Below are 20,117 nucleotides of genomic sequence, written 5' to 3' on the forward strand. Positions count from 1 at the left end.
GTGTATCTGGTGCATTCCCGGGCATCCTCAGCTCGGTACTCACCCATTTGTGAGGACTACCATCCTGCTTGTCCTGTGAGAAAGCAAATGTTGCTTACCTGATGTAACAGGTGTTCTCACAGGACAGCAGGATGTTAGTCCTCACGAAACCCGCCCGCCACCCCGCGGAGTTGGGTCTGTATACTTTTATTTTAGTTTCGCTTGCGCTTTTTAGCTATAAGACGAGACTGAGGGAGACACCTGTGGCTCACAGGGATAATTGCAGGCTGGGCATGCTCAGTGCACCCAGTGTGCCAGTGTCAGTCAAAGCTTGTTGAAACTTTGACAGAAATGTTTTCCGTACAGGGCTCCATCCTCGATGTCACCCATTTGTGAGGACTAACATCCTGCTGTCCTGTGAGAACACCTGTTACATCAGGTAAGCAACATTTGCTTTCCAGCAGATGGTAAAGATGCAATCCTGCAGTTAAGAAAAAGAAAGAAAGAAGGGACAGAAGACGAGAAGTTAGAAGATGGTCCTTGAGGTGTTAGGTTCCTTCATGGGCCATCCCTCAGGTTGAGCCAGGCGAGAGGGAGGTTAGTAATCCCTGATCAGCTTTAGCCTGAAGCAGATCCAGGGGTCTGCCAGGGACCCTGGTTTCCTCTTATCCCCTGAAGATTCCTTCCCAGAGGTGTTGACAGCAGCAGGGAAGTATTCCTTTTTTTTGCTTGAATTTCTTCCTTTGCTGTGGCTGCTGTTTGTTTAAAAAAAAAAAGTTTTTTTTGTTTTGTTTTGGTTTTTTGTGTGCGCGTTTTGGTTTTTTTTTTCCAGCAGCAGCTTCTCGGGCTGTTTCTGGTTTGAACATCGGGGCAGGCCCAGGCTGGGGAAGCAAGCAGTATAACTCTTCTGTTCGTGGCTTCTGGCTGCTCTGTGAGCTGGAGGCTGCCATGGGCGGTGTTCCCCTGCGTGCTGCGTTCCCCCCTGCGTGCTGCGTTCCTCTCCTCTCCTGCGTGCTGTGATCACACAGTTTCTTTTCCTCTGCAGCAGGCCCAGCCGTGTGGACAAGATGGCGCCGACAGCGGTTTCTCAGAGTAGGAAAGTTTGTTGGGCCGACGGCCTGACTCGGGGACAGCGCTGTGTCGAAATTTGTTTCTGGAGGGGAGGGGCCCTCCAGGGGGAATGAAGCTGGTAGGAGAGCCACAGGTTCCCAAGGCACTGTCAGGATCAATACTGGGAGCCTAAACAGCCTGTCAGGCAGAAGGAGGACTATAGCTCGGAAGTTGTCAGACTCCTGGGAGCCCAGGTCCTCCCCTCTCCTGTTTTTTCCGGTGATCCTGTCGGGGGGGGAGGGGGTAAGGGGGGAGATGCGAGCTCTGTCGGAAAGGATAACAGTTTTCCTCAGAATTTGTCTTGCTTATGCAAAAGGCCTTTTTAACCTGGAAAAGCACTAACATAGAAATGACGGCAGAAGAAGACCAAACGGCCCATCCAGTCTGCCCAGCAAGCTTCACACATTTTTTTTCTCATACTTATCTGTTTCTCTTAGCTCTTTGGTTCTATTTCCCTTCCACCCCCGCCATTAATGTAGAGAGGAGTGATGGAGCTGCATCCGAGTGAAATATCAAGCTTGATTAGTTAGGGGTAGTAGGGGTAGTAACCGCTGCAATAAGCAAGCTACACCCATGCTTATTTGTTTTACCCAGACTATGTTATTCAGCCCTTATTGGTTGTTTTTCTTCTCCCCTGCCGTTGAAGCAGAGAGCTATGCTGGATATGCGTGAAGTATCAGTTTTTCTTCTCCCCTGCTGTTGAAGCAGAGAGCTATGCTGGATATGCATGAAGTATCAGTTTTTCTTCTCCCCTGCCGTTGAAGCAGAGAGCTATGCTGGATATGCATTGAAAGTGAAGTATCAGGCTTATTTGGTTTGGGGTAGTAACCGCCGTAACAAGCCAGCTACTCCCCGCTTTGTGAGTGCAAATCCTTTTTCCACATTTCCTCTTGCTGTTGAAGCTTAGAGCGATGTTGGAGTCACAGTAACCCTGTGTATGTTTATTGAATATAAGGGTATTATCTCCAGGCAGTAGCCGTCATTCTGGCGAGCCACCCACTCTTCATTGACGGCCTCTTGACTTTATGGATCCACAGTGTTTATCCCACGCCCCTTTGAAGTCCTTCATAGTTCTGGTCTTCACTACTTCCTCCGGAAGGGCATTCCAGGCATCTACCACCCTCTCCGTGAAGAAATACTTCCTGACATTGGTTCTGAATCTTCCTCCCTGGAGCTTCAAATCGTGACCCCTGGTTCTGCTGATTTTTTTCCTACGGAAAGGTTTGTCGTCTTTGGATCATTAAAACCTTTCAAGTATCTGAAAGTCTGTATCATATCACCTCTGCTCCTCCTTTCCTCCAGGGTGTACATATTTAGATTCTTCAGTCTCTCCTCATAAGTCATTTGATGAAGACCTTCCATCTTTTTGGTCGCCCTTCTCTGGACCGCCTCCATCTTGTCTCTGTCTCTTCGGAGATACGGTCTCCAGAACTGAACACAATACTCCAGGTGAGGTCTCTTCTGTCAGCTGTCTCGTCCTGCTGCAAAGAGGTCAAGAGGCTCCTTGGCCAGGGGGTTAGGACCATCCTAAGGGGCCTGGAATATCAGATGATTCAGACCCGGATGACCCAGAAGATGGTCTTGGGATTGTTCCGGGGGTGGATCAGGATGACTCAGCAGATCTCATGGCGGATGTCGATCAGGATGGGGATAAGTACACAGTGATCCAAAAGTGGTCCTGATAACGGAGGGAGTTGAAGCCCCTTATTTCCCATATTTGGAAGGAACTGGATATTAAGGCTGTCCAGGAGGAGTCTGACAATGAAGGGGTGGATCCGATGTTGGTTGGACTCGGGAGCCCACCAAAAGCCTTTCCTCCCCTAAAACGATCAAGATCCTGGTAAACCAGGAATGGGACTTCACGGAGGCGAGCCCCAAGATGGCTAGAGCTGTAGCAAAATTGTATCCACGCACGGAAGATAGCCTGTAGCTGCTGGTATTGTTGAAGGTGCATGCTTCGGTCTTGGCAGTGACTAACAAGATGACCATTCTTGGTTGCGAGTTTGGCAGTGTTAAAGGACATGCAGGACCGTAAGCTTAAAGATTCATCGGGAGAAGATGTTTGAAGTCTCGGTGCTGAGCCTGTGAGCAGTGATCTGTGGAAGTCTGATGCAGTGGGCCTGGTTATGCTGGGTCTAGAAGTCTTCAGCAGACGCTGGTGTTAATAGGCAAGTAACTCAGGTGTAAGCCGGGATTGCATATGAGGCTGACGCGCTTTATGACTTGAGCTGGACTTCAGCCAGGAATATTGTCGCAGTGCAACGTCTGCTATGGTTGCGGAATTGGTCAGCTGATATGTGGCCCAGGTCTCAGCTCTGTAATCATCCCTTTAAAGGAAGGAAAATTGTTTGGAGAGGACCTGAAACAATTGATGAAGGTTTTGGGGGAGTCTAAAGAGAATAAGCTGCCGGAAGATAAGATGATAGTCGGGAAGTCCTTTTCTGTCTCGCTCTGTTTTGGAGGGTGCGGCGGTTTTTGTCCCAGTAAGGGTTCTGCATTGTCTTCAGGGCAGAACCAGGGTTCTGGTAGATAGTCCTTTCGAGGCACCCGTAGACTTCTGAGAGGGCTCCGACGTGGCGGTAAGGCTTCACAATGAAGCCAGACTGGTCCAGTCTCTCGAGGTGGCGGTGGAAGACCATCTATCACAGTTTTATGAAGAGTGGACCAGAATTACTTTGGACCAATGAGTCATAGAAGTAATCAGGGATGGCTATGCTTTCGAATTTTTTCGCCCCTTCATGGAAGCTTTCGTGGTGTCTTATTGCAGTGTCCAAGGCAAGCAATCGGTGATTCAGGACACGTCACTTAAGTTGCTGGCATGGTAGTACCGGTGACGGCCAGGGAGCGTGGTCGCGGTAGGAACTCGATTTACTGTGTTGTGCCAAAAAAGGAATGAGCCTTTCGTCCCATCCTGATCTGCAAAAGGTGAAATATGATACTGCGAGTTCCCTGTTTTTCCGTATGGAAATGTTGCGGACGGTGATAGCGGCAGTCCATTGTGTGGCATTTTTCGGGCCTCGCTGGACTTTACGGAAACCTATCTGCACATACCCATGCGGGAAGAACATCAAAGTTTCTTTGTATTTTATGGTTCTGGGGTAGCGTTTCCAGTTTCAGGCCCTCCCGTTCAATTTGGCAACTGCACCTCGCACGTTCACAAAGCTGATGATGGTGGTGGCAGCAGCTGTCCGCAGGGAAGGGATCCTAGTTCATAATTTTCTGGACAACTGGCTTATCCGAGGGAAATTGGAGGAGGTATGCCGGCAGTCTGTGCATACGGTGATGGATATGTTGCGGTCCTTGAGCTGGGTGGTGAATTTAGCGAAGTCGCCTGAGCCCTACCTAGGTGCTGGAATACTTGGGTCGAAGTTTGATACTTAGCTCCATATTAGGAGCTACCACCCAGGAAAAAGATCTAGGCGTCATAGTAGATAATACATTGAAATAATCGGCTCTGTGTACTGGAACAGTTAAAGCAAACAGAATGTTAGGAATTTAGGAAGGGAATGGTGAATGAAATGAAAATGTCTTAATACCTCTGTATCGCTCCATGCTGAGACCATACCTTGAGTACTATGTACAGTTCTGGTCACGGCATCTCAAAAAAGATATAGTTGCGATGGAGAATGTACTGAGAAGGGCAACCAAAATGATAAAGAGGGATGAGGAAAGGCTAAAGAGGTTAGGTTAGGGCTGTTCAGCTTGGAGAAGAGATGGCTGAGGTGGGATATGATAGAGGTCTTTAAAATCATGAGAGGTCTAGAACAGGTAAATGTGAATCGGTTATTTACTCTTTTGGATAATAGAAGGACTAGGAGGCACTCCATGAAGTTAGCAAGTAGCACATTTAAAAGTAATGTGAGAAAATTATTTTTCATCAATGTACAATTAAGCACATTCTCCCCCCCTTTTTTTTTTTGAAAACTTTTTTTATATTGCAAATAAAATATGAATTCTCTTATGTAATCTGTTAAGAAATAACACTTATCTTAGAGGTTATTGCATCAGAACAGCGAACGTCTCTGAATAAAGGCCTCATAAAGATAAACGGGATGCTGTTTCACTATCGAGAGGAAAAGTGCTGTGCTGTTTAATTGCATTGTTCATTTAATGGCAATGATTGGACTCTGCTTTTTTCATCTTTGGGTAATGTAACATTCCTGAACATACCCAGACCAGTGGGTTGTGCATCCCCACCAGCAGATGGAGTCAGAGAGCAAAGCTTTGGGCACTGCTACATAAGAGAGTACCATCTGCAGTCCCTCAGTATTTCTCTGACTCCAGCAGATAGTAAAGGTGTACTCCTGCAGTCTTTAGTTAGCAGTTTTGTTAAGAAAGATAGGAATTTTATTTTGTAGGTCAGCTGCCTGAGGTGTTAAGCACCTTCGTGGGCCATCCTTCAGTGGAAGCCAGGCGTCCGGGGGGGTTGGACACCCCTGCCTAGGGTTTCGCCCACACCGATCCAGTGTGTTGAAAGCCAGGGGTTCCTGGTTTACTCACCGTCGAAGCTGCTCCCTTGACTCCCTGCACTAGGATATGGCTCCATAAAGTTAACAAAAAAAAAGTAATCAGATTTAAAAAAAAAAAAAAAAATCCCTACTCTGCATTTTTTGAATTTGAAGTAAGGAGTCTGTGCCTAGGGGGGGCCTGCTTGTGCAGCGTCTTCCCCCACACTTTACCTCAGCTCCCGGGGCTCTGGGTTGCTTGAAGAGGGAGGGGGTAAGTTGGCCTTGTAGGCACGGCTCGCAGCACGATCAGCATCGGCATGCCACCTCTGTTTTGTGCCTCACTGAACTTTTTCCCTCGGCGGTGCACACTTCTGCACGGACGACAGCCTGCTCCCTCAGCCTCGGACCGTGTGGCTGTGTGGAACTTCTAATGGCGCCTCGCACCAAATCGGCGGCCTGCCGCACGCAGACAGGCACTAAACACGACCTTTCTTTGTACAGCCTGCTCCTCGGGGCTAGAGGGCTCGTCTTCAGGGGTTCGCCTCGAGAAGCAGGGCCTCGGGGGGGAGGCGGGGGGTACCTTGAGCTGCTGATTGTGTGAGGAGGATTCCCCTCCCGTTTGGACCCCATGGGGGAGGATCCCTCTTTGGGGGTTGACTGGTTGGTACCTAATGATCCTCCGGTGGGGGAAGGGGAGCCGGAAGGGTTTTTTCCAGAGTTTCTCCTTCTGCACCAGGCCTTCCAAGCTAGGAAGCAAGTAACACACAAGAGACCCAGGTTGATCAGTCAGAGCCGCCTTCTAAGAATGGGAGGCCCTCTGAACCCCAGCAGCGTTCGGTGGAACAGCCTCACTCGGTGGAGGACAGTTCCCGGGGGCCACAAGGGCTAGGGCCTGGCTCGGGAGCAGCGCCAAATCCAGGGGCAGACCCGGGTCCAGTTCCTGATCTGGGGGACATTGCTCAGGACGATCCGGACGACCTCCCGGCTGCAGAGGGGGACGATCCCAGCATTGCCCGCCTGTTTAAACAGGACGAACTGAGGCCCCTTATTCCCCAGGTTTTGTAAGTCCTGGGTCTTAAGTTTTCTCAGGAGGAATCCGATAGTGAAGGGGTTAATCCAGTCCTCTTTGGGATTCGGGGACAGACAACATCCTTTCCTCTGCCTAAGAAGGTCCGCAAGCTGGTGACCCGTGAGTGGGATGCTCTGGATGCGGGGCTGAAAATGGGTAGGGCGATGGCAAAGCTCCATCCCCTTTCGGAGGATGTTTTGGATCTGTTTAATATTCCAAAGGTAGACGCAGCTATTTCGGCGGTCAAGAAGAAAACCACTATCCCCGTGGCTAGAGCTGCCGCTTTGAAGGACATGCAGGACCGCAAGCTGGAGATCCAGTTGAAATTGGTCTTTGAGGTGGCCGCTCTGAGCCTTCGGGTGGCAGTTTGCGCTAGCCTTATGCAGAGGGCTTGCCTTTGTTGGGTTCAAGAGGTGGTTCCCAGTTCTGGGACCGGCGGCAGTGGTGCATTACAGGCCGCACGCTTGGAAGCGGGCATCGCATATGTGGCAGATGCTTTATAAGATTTGATGCGTACCTCTGCACGTAGCATAGTGTCCGTGGTGGCGGTGCGTCGGCTCCTCTGGTTGTGTAATTGGATAGCGGATTAGTCCTCTAAATCCCAACTTTGTATCCTTCCCTTCAAGGGCAAGCTCCTTTTCAGGAGGATCTGGACCAGTTGGTAAAGCTGCTCGGGGAATCCAAGGGCAATAGGTTACCAGAAGATAGAAGATCAAAGAAAGTGTTTCCCCCTTGGGCTCGCTTTTGTGATTCTCACCGATTTCGAGCTGGCAGATATTCAGCGCCTTCTAAGCAGATACCGGGACGCCAGCAGTTCTTTCGCAGTGGTCACTGCCCAGGCAGGGACTCTGAAAACCTCAGTGTAGGGAGCAGTAAGCCCTCCCAATGAAGCCACGAGCACCCATTCTGCCATCGAAGCTGTCTGAGGCAGCTTATCCAGCTTTTACGCGGAATAGGCAAGGATTTATTTATTTTACTTATTTATTATTTTTATAAACATCTGTTTACATTCAGGTACTGAAGGTATTTCCCAGAGGGCTTACAATCTAAGTTTTGTACCTGAGGCAATGTAGGGTAAAGTGACTTGCCCAAGGGCACAAGAAGAGACAGCGGGACTTGAACCCTGGTCTTCTGGTTCGTAGCCCATTGCTCTATCCACTAGGCTATTCCTCCTACCTCAGTCCAGTGGATCTTGGAGGTGATCAGAGACTGCTACGCTCTAGAGTTCTCGCGTCCGGTTTGGGAGGTTTTTGTGGAGTCCCGCGTGGTCTCACGCAGCAAGCACGAGACAGTACGGGGGACCCTACGGCAACTGCTTGATCGAAGGGCCATTGTCCCGGTCCCAGTGGCAGAGCAGGGCTGGGGCCAGTACTCTGTTTACTTCATGGTCCCCAAGAAGGAGGGCATGTTTCATCCCATGCTAGATCTGCAGAAGGTGAACAGTCTTCGGATCCCTCGGAGACTCTGAGGATGGTAATGGCTGCTGTACGGAAAGGAGAATTTCTTGCATGCCTGGATCTCACGGAGGCGTATCTACATATACCAATCCGGCTGGACCACCAGCAGTATCTGCGCTTAAAGGTATTGGGCCAGCATTTCCAGTTTCGAGCCCTTCCTTTCGGTCTGGCAATAGCTCCTCGTACGTTCACCAAGGTCATGGTTGTGGTAGAGGCTTTCCTTTGCAAGGAGGAGATTCTAGTCCATCCGTACCTGGACGACTGGTTGGTTAGAGCTAAGTCACAGGAGGACTGCGAGAGATCTGTCCAGAGAGTAAGGTTCACTTTACAGTCGCTCAGCTGGATCATAAATGTGCAGAAGAGTCACTTGGAGCCCACCCAAGCTCTGGTTTACTTGGGAGCACTGTTTGATACCTTTCAAGGCAAAGCATTTCTGGCGGCGGACCGGGTGACGAAGTTGCAAGACAGATCCGGGCCTTCCTGAGGGTGAACCCTATAGTCTGGCATCATTTGCAAGTCCTGGGATCCATGGCTTCCACCTTGGATTTTGTCCCGTGGGCGTTCGCTCACTTATGACTGTTACAGCGTGCGCTATTGTCGAGGTGGAGCCCGGTGTCGGAACAGTTCCACTTACCAATGCCGCTGAGTCCAGAGTCAGTCTGTCGTGGTGGCTATCGTGCAACATTCTGGAGAGGGGGGTGGATCTGGACCCTCCGAATTGGGTGGTGATCTCCACAGATGCCAGCCTGTCAGGTTGGGAAGCAGTTTGCTCAGACAAAACCCCCCAAGGTCTCTGGTCACCGACGGAGAGATCCTAGTTCATCAATCGACTGGAGATGAGGGCTGTTCGACTTGCCCTGCAAACATTCTTACCCTTGATCGAAGACAGAATGGTGCGAGTGTTCTCAGACAATACGACGACTGTGGCTTACATCAACAGGCAAGGCGGGACAAGAAGTCCCGCGGTGGCACTCGAAGCATGACTTTTGTTCGCCTGGGCAGAGCGTTATCTCAGGGGAATTGCCGCATCACATGTTGCAGGGGTGGAGAATGTTCAAGCAGACTTCCTCAGCAGGCAGCAGCTTGATCCGTGGGAGCTGGCTTCCGAAGCTTGGAACCTCATTTGTGCTAGATGGGGTGTACCATAGTTTGATCTGATGGCAACTCGGGCCAATGCGAAGACAGAACGCTTCTTCAGTCATCGTCGAGAGCGGGGTTCTGTAAGCGACGCTGTGGCGTGGCCTTGGCCCAAGGGAATTCTTCTTTATGCCTTCCCTCCCTGGCCTCTCATCGGTCGATTTCTCTGTTGCATAGAGCTCCATCCAGGCAGTGTAGTGCTGGTGGCTCCAGAGTGGCCGCGTTGCCCGTGGTTCGCGCATCTGGTTCACATGGCTCTAGAAGGGTCCCTTGCAGCTGGCTCATCTTCCACGTCTGCTTCGCCATATTTTCGGATCGGGAGGATCACTTCTCTCTCGCAGTTTGGCTTTTGAGAGGCGATGTTTACGATTGAAGGGATATTCGGAACAGATCATTTCCATTCTTCAGGCGTGACAACCGGCTACTTCTATGGCCTATGTTAGTCTGGAAGCTTTTTGAGGCGTGGTACCTCAGCGCTGCTTGGATCTGTTATCAGTGGATGTCCCCCTGGTGTCGGACTTCCTTCAGCAGGGGCTAGCCTAAGGGTTTAGTATTCAATTCCATTCGGGTCCAGGTAGCAGCTCTAGGTGCCTTGAGGGGCAGGTTTCACGGCTGTTCGCTAGCGGCTCACCTGGATATTGCTCGGTTTCTCAAAGGGGTCAAACATTTGTGCCCTCTCGTCTGCCCTTTGTGTCCGGATTGGAGTTTGAATCTAGTACTTCGTGTGCTTTGTGGAGCCCCTTTTGAGCCTCTTCGGAGGGCTTCAGTTAAAGATCTAACTTTAAAGACCGTGTTTCTGGTGGCCATTTGGTGGCTCGACAGATTTCAGAATTACAAGCGTTGTTGTCGCGATCCCTTTCTTAGGATATACGACGATAGGGTGTTTTTGCGCACGATTAAGTCCTTCGCCCCCAAGGTTGTCTCTGCCTTTCATGCCAATCAGACAGTGGAACTCCCGGGGTTTCCGCAGTGGTCCCGGGAATCTGCTCATGAGAAGGATCTTCATCTTTTGGACTTAAGGCGTGCCCTGTTACTCTATCTGGAGGTTCCCAATGACCAGATCATCTGTTCATCCTATTCGGCAGACCTAAGAAGGGGAGACGAGGCTTCTAAAGCTACCATCTCCCATTGGATTAAAGAAGCTATCTGCTTGTCATACATAGCCCGAGGGCATCAAGTACCCTTTGGTCTAGGAGCTCATGCCACCAGAACCCAGGCTACTTCCTGGGCGGAGTGTCAGCTTCTGTCGCCTCAGGAAATCTGCAGGGCAACAGTGTGGTCCTCACTTCACACTTTCACTAAGCATTATCTGACGTTAAAGCTACTGAGGAATCGTCCTTCGGTGAGAGTGTTCTGCGTGCAGATCTTTCGGGTTCCTGCCCAGTGTAGGGTGGCTTGGGTACATCCCACTGGACTGGACTGATCTGGGTATGTTCAGGAAATGAAAATTGGTTCTTACCTGCTAATTTTCGTTCCTGTAGTACTACGGATCAGTCCAGAGGCCCACCCCTTTTCAGAATCTGAAAGACTGACTTTTGCTAAGTTGTTTGCTGTTTTCTACAAGCTCCTTTTGCAGATGTTCTCGATGGAGCAGTTTCATAGGTGTTTGGTTTCTGGTTATGTTTTTCATGGGGGCGAATGGGTTGTAGGTTTAATTGGGTTTCAGCCCCCTTTGCCCAATGGTTCTGTTAGTGTGGGCTTGTGTACAGGCCAATACTGTGGGACTGCAGGTGGCACTCTTATATGTAGCAGTGCCCAAAGCTTTATCTCTGACTCCATCTGCTGGTGGGGATGCCCAACCCACCGGTCTGGACTGATCTGTGGTATTACAGGAACGAAAATTAGCAGTTAAGAACCAGTTTTCATATTACTTCAGAAACATTGCAGTGTTGGGCATTCTACATACAGCATCTCATAACTGCAGCAATACAGCATCCTGTTTCTCTTTATGAGGTCTTTATTTGGATAGAAGTTCGCTGTCCTGTTGCAATAACCTCTAAGTATTATTTCTTACAATAGACTGCATAAGAAAATTCATTTTTTATTTGCAGTATAAAAAGGGGAATAATGGACTGTAGATTTAGAAGAGTGGAGTATGTACACTCAGTTTTAAGAATGATGATTAAAACTTCTGCACTAGAACGGGCACTATTATAACCCTGCATGATATGCTTCTAGTAGTGTCATATGATGGTCATTCTTTTCTAATAGATGTCATATTTTTTCACATATCTATATTGTTTAAGTGAGATTTGCATATTTTGATTGATGATATTCTTACACTTTTGGGTTTTTGAGTACTAGAATAACTGTCAATGTATATTTCCCTGTACGTACCCGGATCAGTCCAGACCATGGGTTGAGCCTCCTGTCCAGCAGGTGGAGACAGACCAAAACTGAAAGGGTATCCTATATGAGGACAGAGCCTACCCTGTAGCCCTTCAGTATTCGTCTGTCTCCAGCAGGTGGAACAGCTCACCCTGTGGTTCTATGGTGTCTTCTTCTTGTCCCTTTGGGGATTTTTTCCTTCTGTGTGTTTGGATCAAGCAAGTATTGATGTGGTGTTAGTTTAAAAAAAAAAAAAAGTTTTATTACTGTGAACTCTGTGTATCCTCTTCAAGAGACAGGTCCTGTCTCCTTACTCTTGCGGGGGCCTAGGGGGGCTTGGCTGCTTGTTTTATATAGCCTAGGCTCCCTATTCCCGGTGGTCCTTGGCTGCAGGGGTGGATATTGGTGGTGCCAGTCACTCCCCCTGTTCAGCCTCTCACTCTCCCTCTCCCTCTCTCTCTCTCTGTACTTGTCTCCCTTCATTGGGATTCTTTGAATTTAAAGCTGCTGACAGGGCCGTTTTTGACCCTCCTCTGAGGTTTCAAAAAAACAAAACAAAACCATATTTAACAGTATTATCTGGCAGGCTCAGGAGTAATCTCCTGCCTTCCTTTTTGGTTTTGCAGCTTTAGAGAGTGAGATAGGAGCGTGCACAGTTCATTCTGTGCCTCCGCTCCTTCAGCCCCGGCAACTCAGCTTATTTCATTTGCTGCTCCTCCCCCACCTCGGGGCCATGCCTCGATCTCCTCTGTGCTTAGCTTGTGGGGATTCCTCTGTCCGGCTTTCGCGGGAGGGACTCTGCTTTTGATGCTTACCGGTGGGGAAGGATCCTCAGAGTCCCCGATGCCCTCAGGACCCCAAGCCAGGCCTCCGAAACGTTTAGCCCCGCCGTTCCCGGGCCGCCAAACTGCAGGAACGGTGGCCATTTTGGGTTTTTCTCCTTCTTCTTTCCCGGAGCAGCCTGAAGCCCCAGACCCGATTTTTTTTTCGGTATCTTCCCCCCCCCCCCCCCACGGAGGCGTTAGACCCCGGTTTTCCACTGAATTTGTGCTTTTACTGCACAAATACTACTTGGCAAGTTTGCAGGAGGAAACTGACCCAGCCCAAGGTCCCTAGGCTCTCTGTTCCTCCCTCCCCTGCGACCCCTGATGGGCAGGGGGCGGTCCGGGTCCGTGTGTTTCCAGGGGCCCCTCCCCCACAGTCTCCTCCTCCGCCCCCCACCTGCCCAGGATCCAGAGCAGGACCCTGATTCGGCTGATGCCCCTCCCCCTCTGGAGGGGGATAACCCCTGGGTCCTCCGTCTTCTGCCAGGAGGAATTGGAGCCTCTTCTCCCCTTCATCTCCCAGGAATTGGGGATTGACTGTTCCCCAGTGGTTGAGTTTTCAGCAGCAATGCCAGCTTCCTCGGACCCAATCCTAGCGGGGCTTATGGCCTTGCCGTGCTCTTTTCCTTTTCACCCCATGCACAAACTAATGCTCCTTAGGGAGTGGCAGGCCCCCGAAGCTGGCCTCCGGGTCGGGAGGGCAATGGAGAAGCTTTATCCCTCCCGGAGGAGTGTTTAGAATTATTGAAAATGCCTAAGGTGGACTCTTCTTTGATTGCGGTCACTAAATATACCACCATCCCAGTGGTAGGGGCTACAGCCTTGAGGGATGTCCAAGATCGTAAGCTGGAATTCCATCTCAAGCGCATTTTTGAAATCCTGGCCTTGGGTGTTCGGGCGTCCATCTGCAGCAGCCTCATGCAGCGGGCAAGCCTTAGGTGGGCCCAACAATTACTCAGCACCCAAGATCATGCAGAGGCAGAGCAGGCTGACAGGTTAGCAGGCGCTATAGCTTATGGGGTGGATGCCCTATATGACTTGTTCCAGGTGCAGGCGAAGGTGATGGCTTCAGCGGTCTCGGCCAGGCGGCTTCTCTGGCTCCGACACTGGGCGGCTGATTCGTCTTCCAAGGCTCAGCTGGGAACTCACCCTTAAAAGGGAAAGTTACTTTTTGGTGAGGATCTGGATCAGCTTATTAAATCCTTAGGAGAAAACAAGGATCATAAGTTGCCTGACGACCGCCCGAAGCAGGCTAGATCCTTCTTCCCTACTCGTACCCGCTTCCGGGGCCAATGCAGATATAACCCAAGAGCAAGGGGCACTTTTTCTAGGGGAAATTCCTCTAGGGCCCAGTCTTGGCCCCCAGTCCTTTCGAGGCCGTCGACCCTTCCGAGATGCAGCTCCCCACCGTCCCGCGCCCAAGCCCACCTCCCAATGAGAATCCGCCAGCCCATCCCTCTGATCCCAACTTAGGTGGTTGTTTGTCTCTGTTCGTGGAGAAATGGGCCAAAATCACATCTGACCAGTGGGTCCTCGAAACAATAGACAAAGGCTACACCTTAGAGTTTGCTGCGACATCCCGGACCTGTACATGTCTCTCCGTGCGGCAACCAGAAGCGGGCCGCTGTGACTCAGACCCTTACCAGACTCCAGAGGCTAGGGGCCATTCTCCCGGTCCGGTGGCAGAACACGGCACAGGCCAATATTCTATTTACTTCGTGGTCCCAAAAAAGAACGATTCCTTCCATCCCATCCTGGATCTCAAGAGGGTCAACCGGGCCCTCAAGGTGCCCCATTTCCGAATGGACACCCTTTGGGCAGTGATAGCGGCGGTCCATCCCGGGGAATTCTTGGCCTCACTCGATCTGACGGAGGCCTACCTGCACATTCCGATCCATCCCGATCATCAGAGATTTCTCCGGTTCCACATCTTGGGCCAACATTTCCAGTTCAAGGCCCTGCCCTTCGGCCTCGCCACGGCACCACGCACGTTTACCAAGGTGATGGTGGTGGTGGCGGCAGCCCTTCGGAAGCAGGGTGTTCTGGTCCACATGTACTTGGACGATTGGCTAATCCGGGCCAAGTTGGAATCGCTATGCCACCGGCGGTGGACCACGTTCTTGCTCTTCTCTCATCCCTGGGTTGGATAGTCAATTTTGCCAAGAGCAATCTCCACTTGACCCAGGTCTTGGAGTTCCTGGGGGCTCGCTTCGATACCCGCGTCGGCAAGGTTTTTCTACCGGACTCGAGAGCTTTCAAGCTAATGGATCAGGTTCAGAGCTTCCTCTCCATGTCTCTCCCCACGGCGTGGGATTATCTGCAGGTCCTGGGGATCATGGCTTCCATGATCGACCTGGTCCCCTGGGCGTTTGCACATATGCGTCCGTTATAGAGAGCTTTGCTGACCCGTTGGCAGCTGGTATCGGAACAGTTTCAGATGCAGCTCCCGCTTTCCGACTCTACCATCAACTGATTACAATGGTGGCTTTCTCTCAAGCACCTCCTCCGTGGTATGTCCCTTCGGACTCTGCAGTGGATGGTAGTCACGACAGATGCCAGCCTGTCTGGTTGGGGAGCGGTGTGCCAGTCCCAGACCACGCAGGGGAACTGGTCCCCAACCCAGTCTCGATGGCACATCAACCGCCTGGAGACCCAGGCGGTTCGTCTAGCTCTCAAGGCATTCCTTCCACTACTTCAACGACGGGCGGTCTGGGTGCTCTCGGACAGTTCTACCACCGTGGCGTACATCAATCGCCAGGGGGGCACCAGGAGTCGACTGGTGGCCCTCGAAGCAAGTCGCCTTCTTGCGTGGGCGGAGCAACACATGGACTGCCTCGCGGCTTCTCACATAGCGGGCAATGAGAATGTCCAAGCAGACTTCTTGAGTCGTCAGCATCTGGATCCCGGCGAGTGGGAGTTGTCCGACACCATGGCCCTAATCATCAACAGATGGGGTCCCCCGCACCTGGACTTGATGTTGACTCTGAACAACGCCAAGGCTCCCCGGTTCTTCAGCCGTTGGCAGGAACACTGCTCGGAAGGGGTAGATGCCCTAGCCCTTCCGTGGCCGCGCGACATTCTGCTGTACGTGTTTCCCTCGTGGCCCCTCATAGGGAAAGTGCTCAGACGGATAGAACTTCACAGCGGTTCGGTCATTCTCGTAGCTCCCGAGTGGCCCCGCAGACCGTGGTTCACGGACCTAGTCAACCTAGCGTCGGACGGTCCCCTTCGCCTCTGCCATCTTAAATACCTTCTCCGCCAAGGTCCCGTATTTTTTGACCAGGCGGATCGCTTTTGTCTTGCGGCTTGGCTTTTGAATGGCAACGGCTGAAACGGAGGAGATATGCTGAGGACGTCATCTCCGCTATTTTGCGAGCACGCAAAACTTCTACCTCCCTCGCCTATGTCCGGGTCTAGAAGGTTTTCCAGTTGGTCTGCGAGGAAGCGGGCGTTACGGCGCGTTCGGCTCTAGTCTCGCTAGTCCTCTCTTTTCTCCAGCGTGGCCTGTCCTTTGGATCGTTCCATGTACAGGTGTTGGCCCTAGGTTCTCTCTTGGGCAGCCTCGAAGGCTACGCGGTTGCCTCTCATCCGGATATTGTCCGTTTTCTCAAAGGGGTCAAACATTTGAAGCCGCCGTTGCGTCCCATTGTCCCTCGTGGAACTTGAATCTGGTCCTTCGGGCCCTCTGTCGTGCTCCCTTTGAGCCCCTTAGCCATTCTACCCTTAAGGACTTGATGCTTAAGGCGGTGTTTCTGGTTTCTATTTGCTCCGCCAGACGGGTGTCGGAGATCCAAGCGTTGTCTTGCCGCGAGCCTTTCTTACGCTTCTCAGACTCCGGGGTCTCTCTTAAGACAGTCCCGTCATTCTTACCAAAGGTTGTATCTTCATTTCATGTCAATCAGTTGGTGGAGCTCCCCGCATTCTCTCCTATGGCCGTTGCTAGCCCCGGCAGGGATGATCTCTGCCGTTTTGATGCGAAGCACGTGCTTCTGCGTTATCTTGAGGTGACTAATGACTTTAGAGTATCGGATCATCTTTTTGTCTTATGGAGTGGCCCCAACCAGGGCAAACCGGCCTCTAAGGCTACGATATCTCTCTAGCTGAAGGAGGCCATCTCGTCCGCTTACATCTGTCAGGGACGTCTGGTCCCGGAGGGCCTCAAGGCCCATTCCTTGCGTTCTCAAGCGTCTTCCTGGGCGGAGAGCCAGTCTGTCTCCCCGCAGGAGATTTGCAGGGCAGCTACTTGGAAGTCTCTGCATACTTTTGCTTGACATTACCGCCTTTGATGTTCAGGTGCCAGTTTTTGGTTCTTTTGGGCGGCAGGTACTTCGAGCAGGACTGTCAAGGTCCCACCCTGCCTAGGGAAGCTTTGGTACATCCCATGGTCTGGACTGATCCGGGTACGTACAGGGAAAGGAAAATTAGTTTCCTGTATGTACCAGGATCAGTCCAGACTGTAGGGTTATGTTAATTTTCGTTCCTGTAGTACCAAGGATCAGTCCAGACCCCCTTCCCTTTTTGTCTCCCTGTCCACTCGAAGATCCTTATACTACTCTTCCAAGGCTGTTTCTATTCTATGTGATCCTTAATAGGAGGCACCAGAAACATCTTTGTGATGATGGTGGACATTTATGCAAGAGTGTCCATGCACAGAGTTCATTCACTGTTTTCTCTTGTTTCCAATTTTCAGAGTTCTCTTGTTTGCTCGAGTTCTTCTGTTGCTTGCTTGTTCCATGGTGTTTATTTTTTCTGCTTTGATAATAGTTATACTGAAGGCCTACAGAGTAGGCTCTGTCCTCGTATAGGATACCCATTCAGTTTTGGTCTGTCTCCATCTGCTGGACAGGAGGCTCCACCCATCGTCTGGACTGATCCGTGGTACTACAGGAACGAAAATTAACAGGTAAGAACTAATTTTCCTATACAGAAGCTAAAGAAGTTTGCCAGGTTGTGGTAGCCCCTTGGGTTGATTTGTGCTTTTTCTGTTTGGGGGGCTTCAACCTTTGGATTTGGCGTTTGCCCTCATTTAGGGGTGGTTGAGTTGTTGAGGAGTTATTCTACAGTTGGCTTGGATAAAGGTCAGTACTGAGGGACTGCAGGTGGCACTCTTGGATAAGTAGCAGTGCCTCAAAGTTTTTAGTTCTCTGCCTCCATCTGCTGGTAGGGATGCAAAACCCACTTCTCTGGGCTGATATGTATAGAAATTGTATGAAATTATGTTACCGGTTATCTATTGGCACCTCTGTTAAAGTACTAACATTTATTTTGCCTATTTGTGCCAGCCTGTAAACCGTTATGATGATATAGAAAAGATTTTAAATAAATAAATGTGGTACTTCAGGAACAAATATTATCAGGTAAGAAACTTTAAACTGTTGAAATGTAATTACAGCCAGCCAGCCCACATGTACATGTATGTGTTTATATAGTTATTGTTCAGAGTTGCTGGGAGAGGGGAGAACCAAGTGCACCTATATGGGCAAACTGCTGGCTGGTCAGGGAATTGCTGGATGTAGTCTCAGTGAGCTTATAGCCACTGGAGGGTGCTGTATATGTAGTTTCTGTAGGTGGAAAAAATTGGAAAATAACGAGGTCTTGCAAAAAGGATAACAAGCAACCCTGGGGAATTCACTTCTTGTTTATTTAGTATATTGCCTGCTAATCCACAATACAGCCCATAGTGACATACAATATGAAAATGAAAATGTGGGGAAACCTGAAATTCTTAACTGGTAAACAAAACAAATCTAGCCAGCCAAGCAGACAGACCAGCACCTGACATGACTTAAATCTTTCTGATAGCAACTATTTTTCTGACCTGTTTTAGCCGATGACCATCAAGCTCTCATCTGGGACATTCAGCAGATGCCTCGTGCCATTGAGGATCCTATCTTGGCCTACACGGCTGAAGGCGAAATCAACAATGTTCAGTGGGCCTCTACCCAACCTGACTGGATAGCCATCTGCTATAACAACTGTCTGGAAATCTTGCGAGTGTAACACATGTTGTCTAAGCCAGAGTCCCGTCAGAAATTTCCTTCCCTTCCCCCACTTCTCCCCTATTGAAAAGAACTAATGAGAGGTTTGAATGGCCAGTACCCTCTGCATCTCTTCTCTTCTCTGAAATGGGGCTAGGACTTCATGGCTTCCTGTGCAGACATCCAGAGGTCCAGTGAGATGTGAAACCTGCCTTCCTCCAAGGGCAAGGGGTTCTGGTTTTAAACGTTTTTTTATCTTTTTTTTTCAGATTCTCAATTAAAAGGTTCAATTTATTTGTGAATTTGAATGTCATTGTTTAGCCTATAGCTTTTATTTATGAGGTTACCACGCTTGTCTGCTTGCAGGCCAGTCCAAGCTCTCAGTAACTGTTTGATTGTTATTGTCATGGACTTTTAGGTAGTGTTAAGTTTTTTTACATTTATATAAACCTCTGCGAGTGAGTGTGGCTTTCTCTTTTCTGCTTCCATCACAAATTAAATTATCCATTTCCCTCTTTTGTTTTGCATTTGGAATCCTCCATTTGTTCAGGGGTGCGGCGCCGGAGTAAAGAGAGCATCTCAAGCCTTTTTTCTTCTGTGGCCTGTAGTAGGGGGGACCCCTGAGATATCTACTCCAGAGTTGATGCTCCTGGATTGTGATAACCTGGTGCCCTATCTAAATTCCATGCCATTAGAAGAAATTTGGTTGAACTTGATTTTCACACTACATTCAATTGGATTTTGGTCATCACCATCACCCCAAATACTTCAAATATTGTAATAAAATCAAATGTCTTATCTGGGTGTGGTGACGCTTAAGCATTTTGCCTCCAGCCATGTGCAGGCCCTGCTTTTCCATATTTTCCCCACTGTAACACACTGCTCTTTCCCTGTATGTACCCGGATCAGTCCAGACTGCTGGGTTTTGCCTCCCTCCCAGCAGATGGAGACAAAAACTTGACGAGCACCCCCTCTTAATTTGGTGTGCCACCTGTGTCTCTTCAGTATTTCTCTGTCTCCAGCAGATGGAGTTGGTGCAGATCCTAAACGGATATTGAAGTTCAAAAAAAAAACCAAAACCTGACTGAAAGGGTAAATGGCAGATTAAGCAGGACAATAAGTGGTGCTGATCCTCCTAGGGGGCTAGGCAGGTCCAGGTAGGACCAGCCTCCCTGTTGCAGGTATACCTGGAGCTAGCGTTGGACACACCCTGCTTGCTTCCTTGATCCAGTGAGGTGCCTGGAGTGAGTACTGGTGGTCCAGTCCCTCCCCCTTCTTTGCACCGGCTTCAGAGAAGTTTGCTTCCCTCTAGTAACGTCTGATTTGCCGCTTTAAAAAAAAACCAGCAAGCCTTTTCTTTAGTGCTCAGCCGCATGGCTGTCCTTTGACTCTGCAAGCTCGGCCGCAGTGGGTTCGTTGCTGCCGGCTCCTGGGTTCCATTTTCGGCTTGTGCTGTGCCGCACGCACGCAATTCTCCCCTCGCTGACCATGTCGCATACTGTCAGGTGCGCCGCCTGCGGGGAGCTGGCTTTTGTGGCTCTCCCGAGCAGGCTTGTGTTCTCAGTGCCTCGCAGCGGGGAGAAGTCCTGTGGTGTGGGCAAGCTGCTGGCTGAGCAGGGGAATGAAGCTGACCCCGCTGAGCATGGGAGTGGCAGCCATTTTGGATACCTTTGCTGCTGCGTCAGCTTGAGCGGCAGGGGGAGGGGGATCTCCCGCCTCAACTTTCTCCTCCTTACTTTGAGTCCTGAGAATCCTCAGGGCTTGTTTCAAGGCCCCGATGACAACCC

At 50.3% G+C, this 20,117-nt stretch overlaps 1 protein-coding gene across 1 annotated transcript in view; it reads left to right on the forward strand.

The window, feature by feature from the left end:
- DCAF7 (DDB1 and CUL4 associated factor 7) overlaps positions 1-18,850 on the forward strand; it is an 81,168-nt gene extending 62,318 nt beyond the window's left edge. Inside the window, exon 7 of the mRNA XM_029572344.1 lies at positions 18,180-18,850. Coding sequence (XP_029428204.1) covers positions 18,180-18,352 — 173 coding nt within the window. The 3' untranslated portion in view covers positions 18,353-18,850. The remainder of the gene's footprint in view (positions 1-18,179) is intronic.
- The last annotated feature ends 1,267 nt before the right edge of the window (positions 18,851-20,117 follow it).

This window comes from Rhinatrema bivittatum, chromosome 12 (genome assembly GCF_901001135.1).
Source record: "Rhinatrema bivittatum chromosome 12, aRhiBiv1.1, whole genome shotgun sequence".
Taxonomy (NCBI): domain Eukaryota; kingdom Metazoa; phylum Chordata; class Amphibia; order Gymnophiona; family Rhinatrematidae; genus Rhinatrema; species Rhinatrema bivittatum.